The following is a 10,990-nucleotide window of genomic DNA, read 5'->3' as shown; positions in this document are numbered from 1 at the left end:
AATTATTGCTGGTCTACACAATACAATTATCCAGCTTAATTTGGAGGATGAATTAATTGAAGGGTGATTTTCTTTTTTGCATAGATGGTCCCTCTGAAGGGATTTCATAAAAAGGAAATTGAATGCTGACTTTTATACCTTTGAATCCCTAATAAAATACCTCTCTTTTTTAATCAGAAGTTGCCTTTCTTCTGGTTCTTCTCTTTTAGGAATAGAAGATTTTTTAATCGTAAAAATTATCTGTTAGATTAACATAGAATCAATATTTGTAAGGGGCTAGGGAAGTGCTACTTTGTAAAAGCTTTTCTTTTTTTTTTCCTTCCACAGATGAATATTGATTGAAAGGAGGTTTCAGTATGAATTGTTATACTTGGCTATCTCTTCTGCTAACACTTGGTCAGCTACAGCCTTGCCTTCCAAGTATGCAGAACCATAACACCCACAAAATGAAGCAACCTTCTGCAACACTTCAGAGAGTCAAACGTGGCTGGGTATGGAGCCAGTTTTTTGTGCTGGAAGAACAGATTTTAACAGAGCCTTTGTGTGTTGGCCAGGTACGTTCTGTGGGAGGTACGGCAACACAGAGTGCAACATTTTGACTTAACAAGTTGATTAACAACTGTTTGCATCATATAAATCTGGCCATCGACAGAGCAATCACCTCCAGAGATTTGGAAGTCTGTGCTCAGAGGCATTGGTGGAAAGGTTTGTCAGATGTCTGCACATTTGCCCTTATTATGGTCCTAATCTTACAATCAGGAAGATCATTGCAGGGTCTGAGCCCTACATATACCAGGCTTTTACCAGTGCTACAATATAAGTCCTTAATCTTCCTCAACACCAAATTCATTATGCAATTAAAAGTAAAATCACACACAGTAGATGTTGTCATCAGACTTTAAATTTTCCTTTTATCTTCTGAATGAAAGCTAAGGACTCATTTATCAACATCTGGCAATTTGCTTATGCTATTTTTGGCACTGTATGAAAGCAGCCATACTGAGTGCAATGCAGTTTACAAACAGTATTTAGCATGATTTTCTATTACACTAAGTAGCAGGTGATTTACCCCTCATTAATTTTTAATGAAGCAGTTTAATACTAAATCCTTTTACCATTGAGAAGCTATAGGAACCTGCATGGTTCATTAGATTAATGTAGCTTTAGCACAATGAGCAATTATTTTTCAACCTCTTTTAAAATTGTGCATTAAGATAATTTTCTAAATAAGATCTCCCTCTCTGCTTATTTATTTTTATTAATTATTATTATTATTAATTTATTTATTTAGTTGCTCTTTTTTTTTCAACCAGAAATAACTATAATCTCTAGATCTGGTGTCCTTTTCTGTAAGGCACTTTCTAGATGAATGAACTGAAATAACTTTAACCACTAATTAACTAGCACTAAAATTTAATTGGGCCCAGAGGGTGAAGTGCTCAAAATTCATTAATTACTTTTTCACAGCCCTTTCAAAGTAACTAATGTAGAAGTATGATGTCTCACTTCTAAAGGAGCAAGTGTAGATACAGCATATGCTTTTGTGGCTTGGAATTTAGTTTCATGCCAAAGAAATGCTATGATTTCCCTGACCCTTAATATAATTCTTATATTCTTTCCTTCTTGTTCTTCACAGTAATACAGGTAAATTGATATGGAATTGTAATTGAGGATTATGATTAACTTATTGCTGTTTAAATCAGCCACATTTACTTGTGATGTTCCACCAAGAAGCACATGCTCTGTTATCAGTAGGGAAGTGACAATCTAAGATCAGCCAGTGTCTTTTTAGTAAATAAGGCCCTGCAGGGAACTGAATCAACAAGAGTCCAAAAACAGACTGTCTCTGTTATTAACTGTCACTTGTTCCAGCTCACAACTCCCCTACACACTCTGATTATACAATCAGATCTTATGATTCTACAACTTCAATTTTAAATCAGTCCCTCCTAGATTTGCAAATGTAAATAAATCTTATGAATCCCTTTGCAGTGATCACATATGTGAAAAGGTATGTCTCCATCAACATCACATTTGGAATTATTTTGGGGCTGTTCTATGGCCTGTCTTATACAGAGGTCAGACTAGATGATCACAATGGTCCCTTCTGGCCTTGGAATCTATGTATCTATAACCCCAGATATATTCTTAAACCAAGTACATAAAACCTTTTGGGCCTAATTCTCATTTGTAATACAGGACTGTTTACTTTGCTGTTATGCCTCTCTGACTTAATACAATTTACACTCACTCTAAGGTCCTTTTACATCACCAGGGTAGCACAAAGAGTTCTTAGTGTAAATAAGAATTAGGTCCTTTGTATGGATCTGCAATAAATGTTCAATATAAAAAGTCTCCTCTTTTTATGTAATATGGTCATGTCACCTAATACAATCTTTTGGTTACAAGGATGGTAGCACAACATTGGTTAAGGTTGAGACCAGCTGACTGTTTTACAGCTGATTTTTCTAAATGCTGTAAAATCCACCTGCTTACATGGTTTGTCTTGAAAATCAGTGCATTCAATGGGCATCTGGGGGTGATGTTAGTGGTAGAGCTGGTTGGAACATTTTCATTGAAATTTAACTTCACAGAAGCTGAAGAATGTCATAGCGATATTCTGGTTTTGATTAACTATTTGTTGGGAATGCGGGAGGAGAAGAGAGAGAAAGAGTCTGTCACACTCTATAGCTTGGTAGATACCGTACTAGCCTGGGATGTAAGAAATCTAGGTCCAAGTCTCTATAAGGCTCATACTGATCTGGGATGAAGGATTCTGCTCAGAAACAGGCAGAACAGGCACTTAAAACTGGGTCTTCCATATCTCAAACCGTTATCCTAACCACTTGGACATATACATATGTACTGAATCAACAAGATCTGGTTGTGGTCCAAAACCAGACATTTTGAACCAATTACATTTAATAAAAAATATATAAAAAGTCTCGGTTTTGTTCCAAGGTGGAATGAAAACAAATTGTGAAACCTCAAAAGTTGCCACAAAACAAAATGTTCATCCTCTGATCATCTCTAGTTAATGGTCTAAATATGAGGTTATTTAAGCAAGATACAGCCCCCTTAAAAATAATCACATGGCATCAACATGTTTTGGTTCTTATAACACACCTGGAGCTCAAACTATTATGCTGATCTTCTTCACACTGATATCACCTACTCAGGACGGATCTCAGTTAGTGTCTGGCACCTAGTTGTGGGGAAGCAAGTGTCCTTGTGGGGAAGCAATATTTAAAAAAGTCATTCCAGGTAAAAGTTGGGTCTACATTGTGGCTAGAGCCAAGATGATGCTCCAGAGTTATTTGTACATGTGCAGCAGTGCTATTATTCTGTTGCAAGTTAGTGTTTGTAGGTAACCTGATCTCAAAGTAAGTGTGTGGCTCAAGGTGACCTGCCGTACTCATTGAACCTGAGCAACTACCTTGAAACCTATTCCATATGCAAGGCCAGTTAGACCAGCAGAACTGCAGGGTCACAATGTGTGGATGAGATGGTGGTGTTTAGAGGAGGGATTTGTGTTTATTAGGAACTGGGGAACCTTTGGGGAAAACAGGATCTTATTCAGGAAGGATGGGCTCCACCTAAACCTAAATGGAACCAGATTACTTGAATGTAAATTTTAAATGGTCATAATGGAGTTTTTAAATTAACGGCTGGAGTAAAGCCAACAGGTACAGGCGAGCACACATTTTTGACAGAGACATCCATTAGGGGATGGCTTATTAAGGGGATACTATATATCTGAGTAAAGAGAAGAGGACAGAAGCTGATAAAGTACAGGAAGGAACCTGAAGAGAAACTGTCAAATGAAAAAGAGTCCCACTCAGTTATATCACAATAAGGCAGACTACTAGATATTAACAATTTTTAAGTGCTTGTATGCAAATAGTGGAAGTCTAAATACTAAAATGGGATAAACTTGAGTGCCTGATGTTAAATGAGGATATTGATATAATAAGCATAATAGAAACTTAGTGGAACAATTGTAATCAATGGGTCACAGTAATTCCAGGGTACAAAATATATAGGAATGACAGAGTAGGGTCATGCTGGTGCGGGAGTGGCACTATATGTGAAAGAAAGCATCGAGTTAAAAGTTGAAAAACCTTAAATGAAACAAAGTGTACCACATAATCGCTATGGATGGAAATCACACGCTGGAGTAATAAGAGTATAGCACTACAAATATGACAGGGGATGCATCAATCAATAATTATCTTGTTCTGTTCAATCCTGCTGAAGCATCTGGCACTTTAACTGTCAGAAGACAGGATACTGGGCTAGATGGACTACTGATGTGACTCATTATGGTCATTCTTATATTCTGAGACGCTGAATCCTACACTTGGCAGCTTTCTGAGAATGTGTATTGTGTGTATACCTGCAATCTGCAGGGCTTCTTCTGGAAGTTTGACCTGAGAGCAAAGCTTCCAGTTTAACAACTGATATTATAAATACTCTGAAATTCATATGCACACTCAGATTTTACTTTAGAAGTATTATCAAGGAAAGTACCGTTATGTAAATAGAAAGAAAATGAAAGACTCTAGCAAGCAGCAGCATTAGGGTAATGGAATCATGGCATGTGCTCCTCAATCATTTTGTGAACAAGGGGACTGCATGTGATCAAAGGAAAGCAAATAGCTGTGACTTTCATCAATGTCCGCATGATCAAAGATGTTGTTGAGAATCAGGAAATTTATTTATAATTAGGTGAAAATGCAGAAAAAATTGGAATTTGCATTTTTAGAGAGAATATTTAGTTTTTATATTTTGTGAAAAAATAAAAAAAAATACAATAGAATCCCATTTATCTGAGACTCCATTATCCATTCTTCTGTATTAACTGAACTGGGGCTGACAGAGGGACCCCTTCGTCCATGTCTGAAGCTCTACAATTATCTGATTTTTTTAATGATCTGATCTGGCCCCAGTCCCACTTAGATCAGATAAACAGGGTTCCCCTGTATCAATAAAACATTGTGTTCAACTGATACCAGTATATACTGTGGCTAGGAAAATTAGAGTTCAGTGTTTCATTTTAATCATGGAAAAATGTGGGTTTTTATGTTTTTTATGTTATGTTTTTATTGGAGAACTTTGGTTTTTTTTAGGAATGGAAAACGAGGATCCCCAGGCTACTGCTTCCTGCAGCTCCCATTGGCTGAGAACGGTGAACCATGGCCACTGGGAGCTGCGAGTGGCCGTACCTGTGGACACTCAGGTAAACAAAGCATCTTGCGGCCCACCAGGGTCTTCCCCTGAACAAGCTGCAAACCAAGTTTCTACAAGAATTCATCCAACGTGCATAAACCTAAGTTTCATGCCTATCAATTTTACCCTTCAAAGTGATGTGGTTTTTTTCTAAAAAGGGGGTCCAAAGGAAATATCAAACAGAAAACAAATCACATAGCCTTTTAAAAAACAGTTGTAACAAATCTCAAATTATATTCTCCCTCCCTATAGAAAAAAACAAGCAGTGTGAAAATGACAATCAACATTCAAAAATGCTATTCTAACCTGAAAGACAGACTTTTAGTTCATCTTCTTCCCTATACAAATGGAAATCCTGGTGCAGCCTTAACTGTAGTAGCAACTCTACCCATCCATAATATTTGTTGTGCCACATTAGAGCCAACATTAAAGTTGTTAGTTGAAATTGTGGTAATTTGGTCAACGGCTTTCTCAGATATAGCCCCCACAATAAGTTGTTGATTTTAGTTTCAAATTGAAGTAAAACCTACATGCGTACCAAGATTATCCTGAAAATTGGTATTCCACAACACGTGGACTTTGGGAAAGGAGGAAGGAAAACACCCATTTTGATGAATGGGTCAGTTCACATCTCTCAGAGCTGTTGTGTCGGGCTGTATTCACCTCCAGGGGGTGTTCTGATTCATCTGAGAACCACAGAGGGTTTTGCATTGCCCCTGAAGAGAAGTATAGAGTCTGAGTCTTCCCTCCTTGCTGACTACAGCTGGAAGACGTGCTCTTCACAGCTAGAGCTAGGTAAAAAATTTAGACAAATCTTTTTTTTCTTTTCTAAAAAAATGCAGATTTGGTTAGACAAAATATTTAATGAATTCATGTTGAATTTGCATAATTGCTGTGGCTGAAAAAAAGAAAAATCTGAAAAAAGTTGAACTGAAAAATCATTTTAAAAGGGCTTTTCATTTTAAATTTTACCTGGATTGTATTGATCTTTAAAAGATTAAAAAAGTCAAAATGTTTAATTTTGGATCAAACAAAATCTTTAGTTTGACCTGAAACAGTTTTTTAAAACTGTTTTGCTGAAAAATTTTTAAAAAAAGTTAGGTTGGCCCAAAACTTTTTTTTTTTTTTTTCAGGTCAGCAACTGAACTGACAATTTGATAATTTGCACATATCTACTTACAATCCTTCAGTTACCGTCTTCCTTCCTCCCCATGGTCCTCTCAGCCCTATTGGGGCCATAGAGAGGCAAGGAGATAGTCCAATCTGATAGCTGAGTGCAGTGAACTGTTCTCAGAAAGTGTCTATGCGTACCCCACAGGTGCATCTTAGTCATCCCCCTCTCATTACCACTGCTTCCCTAAGGAAAATTCACAAAACAAACTTAAAGCTCTGAAAACCAGAAAATACAGAGTTAAGGTTCACATCATCCCCACCTCCATAAGCTTAACTGTGTCCTCTTTCAGTGATGCCACAATCTACCCCAAGAGACATTGTAGCATTTTATCCTTCCATATGATATGGAACATTGCAGAGCACACAACATGTGGATACAATAGGAGAAACTGTCAGACCACATCCCCACTAAGGCAAAAGTCACATTTAAAGCAAGCTTAGTGAAAACCAACTGGATCTGCCTGGCCTGCACTCAACCACTTCCCCTACACTGAACAAACCACTCATTAGTCACCAGATGTTACCACCCTTTGGCCATTATACTAAGGACTTTCTGGAACATTACCTGCACTTACTTCTGCCTTGTAGTGCACTGTCACATACACAACCAGATTGTTACAAATTCCAATGGCTAGAACTCACTATTGTGCTCCTCTGCTTGCACAGCCTACATAGCTCAACACTGAAACAAGGGGACTGGGGAGGGGCAGGACTTACTTTTCCCCTGAACAGATCAGACCCACCTCTGCGTACCTACCCCAGCTTCAGGAACTTACCAGACGTGGGTCTGATAATCCCCATGGTGCTGGGAGTGCCCCAGCCAGGGGCTCCTAGCTGCTAGTCCCAGCTGGGCTGGAGAGGCACAAGATTTGCTCTTCCCCTGCACGGCTGTGCCTGAGGGGAGATCAGACCCACCTCCACCTCTGGCAACCTCCTGCAGCTGCAGGAAGCTCCAAGACTGCTGCCAAATTCCGGAGCTTCCTACAGCTGTGGGAGGTACCTGGAGGTGGGTCTGATTTCCTTCCAAGCTCTTCCGTGCAGGGGAAGAACAAGTCCTGTGCCTCCTCAGCCTGGCCAGAACTAGCAGCTAGGAGCCTCTGGCTGAGGTGCTCCCAGCAGCATGGGGAAGATCAGACCCACCTCCACCTCCAGGACCCTCCTGCAGCTGCAGGAAGCTCTGGGGGTGCTGCATTCAGAGCCCAGCTTTGAAGGCAGTGCAGAAGTGAGGGTGGCAATCCTGTGATCCGCCCCTTACAACAGCTTTGCAACCCCTCCCCCATGTTACAAGGGAGTGAAATTTCAGATGTAAACATCTGAAATTGTGAAATTGACTAATTTTCATATCCTATGGCTGTGAAATTAACCAGAATGGACTGTGAATTTGGTAGGGCCCTAATCATAGGGCAACCCTGGCTGAAACATACTTACAGTGTTACCCCAGTGGCTCTTGCCAGCTCCAGAGAGGGCAGAGTTTAGCTTGTGAGAAATGACAAGGCTGGTGTGTACCTTAACTCTGTTTCCTGGTTTTTAGAGTTTTAAATATGGGTGCACTTGACATTCTGGAAAGCTATGAGACATTGCCAGTTAACTGTAACTGTGCATTAATGAAGTTTTTGGGAAGTAAATAACCATAATTAGAGCCTACATGAGGGACTATCTCTCTGCTCATGGTACACTGCCACAGTAGCAGCCAGCAGAGGTCCTGATTCAACATCCCCCTTGATAGAAAAGAGAAGATGGCTGGCAGTTCATTCTTCACAAGGTCATGATGGAACTTTGACATGCCTTCTTTTCCCTGGTCCCAAATAGCGTGGATTTGCCAACTTTCAGCGTGTGATATAGAGCCCATTCATTTCACTGACTTTTACAGAAAAGTAGGGAACAGTGAAGCACTAGCTAATGAGTTGAGATCTGTATTTGGAGGGAGCTTCTGCTTGATAGAAGGAATGAAATGACTGAGACTGGATTTTTAATTTTATATAATTGGCAGTGTGCTCAGAGGTTGTGTATTGGCACTGATTATGATTCAAAATCAAAAGGAAATAAATGGAACATTATAAAATAAAGGACATGTTGGAAATTGGTGTTCTCAAAATACCATAATTATAGATCTTTGGCATATTAGAACTGCATAAATGGTGACAAAAGTGCTGTTAATACTAAGAAAATAATCATGACAGCACGAACAAATGCGGCTGGACCAAAATTGTCCCTGTGGCTCAGCATGATTAGAGCAAACCTCATCTTAGCTACAGGAACATAGACCACCACTTTGTAAAGAAAGGAGAAACAGCAATCAATTATTTCAAAATAAATAACACAGAATTACTCCTCCCACCCTCCTCCAAATGGCTTTGTATCCATTTACTATTACTGTATAGGTACAGTGCCACTCTTGTTCAGATTTAGATTTACTATTGTTAATAGTTTAGTATAATAGTATATTATACAAAAGTATAAGAGTATATAGTATAATAGTATATAGTACAATAATATAGAGAAATATATATAATATATATAGAGAGAGAAATAGTATATAGTATATATAGAGAGAGAAATAGTATATCTATATCTATATATCTATATATGAAAAAAGGAAGAACAGTTTTTCACCCCTTCACTACCCTGTTATATAGATATATAGGTCCCAATTCAGCAAAGCACTCAAACATCAAACATTGATGTCAACTGAACTTAATCATGTGCTTAAAGTTAAGCAGGTGCTCATATGTTTAGTTCAATTCTGGCCATAAATCAACAACAACTACTGCATGGTTGGATGGATCTATTACAATACCCTGTAGCCTCAGCCTTGTATAAGATCCTAAGAATGCTCACTGTTGACCAGATTCATATAGGTCTGAACAAAAAAAGCTATAATTCTTTTGATTTATTACCCAGAAAATAAATAGTAATCTTTTTCCCTTGTAGCTGAAGTCTGATTCCGACAAACATGATGGCACTTTCAAATACATTTTGACGGGGGATGGAGCGGGAAGCATTTTTACTATCGATGAGTATACAGGTACAATTCATGTGACACAGAAGCTTGATCGAGAAGAGAAACCTTTCTACACTCTAAGAGCACAGGCAATTAACAGGAATACCCAGCTGCCCGTTGAACCTGAGTCAGAATTTATCATCAAAGTTCAGGATATCAATGATCATGAACCAAAGTTCTTGGATGGACCTTATGAAGCCACTGTTCCCGAGATGTCTCCCGAAGGTAAAAGAAAGTCAAGAACCAACTCTTTTCTTCCCAGGTTGCTCGACAGTTATATTATTTTAAAATATTTATATCCTATTTTATAGAGTGCCTTTCATTCAGAAGACACTCTATAAAGGGCTCCAGAAGGGCTCCAGAGCATTTTCCCAAAGGGGAGCTCTAACCCTGCAAAGACTTACAATGCAGGCTTAACTTTAATATGTGAGTAGTCCTATTGAACCCCTGGGCATGTTTACCTTTAAGTATGTGAGTAGCTCCATGTGCATAAGTCTCTGTAAAATCAGGGTTGTAGTGAGCAGATATATAACTATGGTACATCCCTTCATACACCAATGAAACACAGCTAACTTTCTAGGCTTGAAAATAGTAGTGTTGAATATCAGGACACAGCAACATTACATTTCAAGACAGGCAGAATATTGTATCAAGTTGAGGTTGCAAAGGAGAAGCGAGGGAAACAGAATCTAACATTCAAATTTAAAGTTGGCTAGGACACCAATCCTCTAATCTTTCAAAAAGTGTCACTATCATGTTTACTGGTCACAACATGTCTGTTCTTCAGGCTTATATCCATGGAAATCTATCGTTATACATTTAAATTGCAAAGGCCTATAACCTCTATTGACTCCTTGAAGTACATAAATGTAAGCTCAAACTAAATGAAAATTACTTGATCACCTCTTTCAGGCTACTCTGATTCTGTATGATGATTAAATCATAAGCTTTTATTACACTCCATGTAACACACCATGTACTGTAAATGGAACAGAAAAGAGTGCCTTTCACATCATGGGTAGTCAGTATTTCCCCTTAGTGCCAGATTTCAAGTTTACTAATCTGGTTTATGCTGGGGATTGTGTGCGGATGCAATAGGGTGGCGTGGAGCTGCACTGTCCAAAGGTACAATTCCTTCCCAAACTTTCTGGCAGTAAGAGTGTTCACACTTCACCATCCTTTAGACTGGCGGTACTTGTTCCCTAATCCTTGCCCACTCAGTTTCTCTCCGTTTAGGATGAATTATGCTCTGGAGGTGCAATAAGGGAAACACCTCTGTATTCCTTAAGCATGGAGGCAGAAATTTTCCCTGCCCCCTGGATAGGCTGCATTAGAGGGGAAGGGTCTTGAAGGTAATTTGTATTCCCTCTCTGTCCCAGCATCCCTATGTTAGGGCCAGACAGAATTTGGACCAGGATTTGGAATATGTCTGGAAGGTTGGTACTGAAGGAATAAGTGAAGATGCCATACTGTCAAAAAAGGAAAATTAGGTTAAAGAAAGCAACTGGCACAAATGAGCAGGTTATAGATACTGTCATGTCCAAATTGTCCTGAAAGATGGGAAAAAATTGATCCTTTAAAATTTAA

The 10,990-nt window shown here is 38.8% G+C and overlaps 1 protein-coding gene across 1 annotated transcript in view; it reads left to right on the top strand.

Moving 5' to 3' along the window:
* Positions 1–356: 356 nt before the first annotated feature.
* CDH19 (cadherin 19) overlaps positions 357–10,990 on the top strand; it is a 63,342-nt gene continuing 52,708 nt past the window's right edge. Inside the window, exons 1-2 of the mRNA XM_077809073.1 lie at positions 357–554; positions 9,334–9,628. Coding sequence (XP_077665199.1) covers positions 357–554; positions 9,334–9,628 — 493 coding nt within the window. The remainder of the gene's footprint in view (positions 555–9,333; positions 9,629–10,990) is intronic.

The sequence above is a fragment of the Eretmochelys imbricata genome, chromosome 2, assembly GCF_965152235.1.
Source record: "Eretmochelys imbricata isolate rEreImb1 chromosome 2, rEreImb1.hap1, whole genome shotgun sequence".
Classification (NCBI taxonomy): Eukaryota; Metazoa; Chordata; order Testudines; family Cheloniidae; genus Eretmochelys; species Eretmochelys imbricata.
Note: the sequence above shows the minus strand (reverse complement) of the source record. Positions and strands in the feature narration are given on the sequence as shown.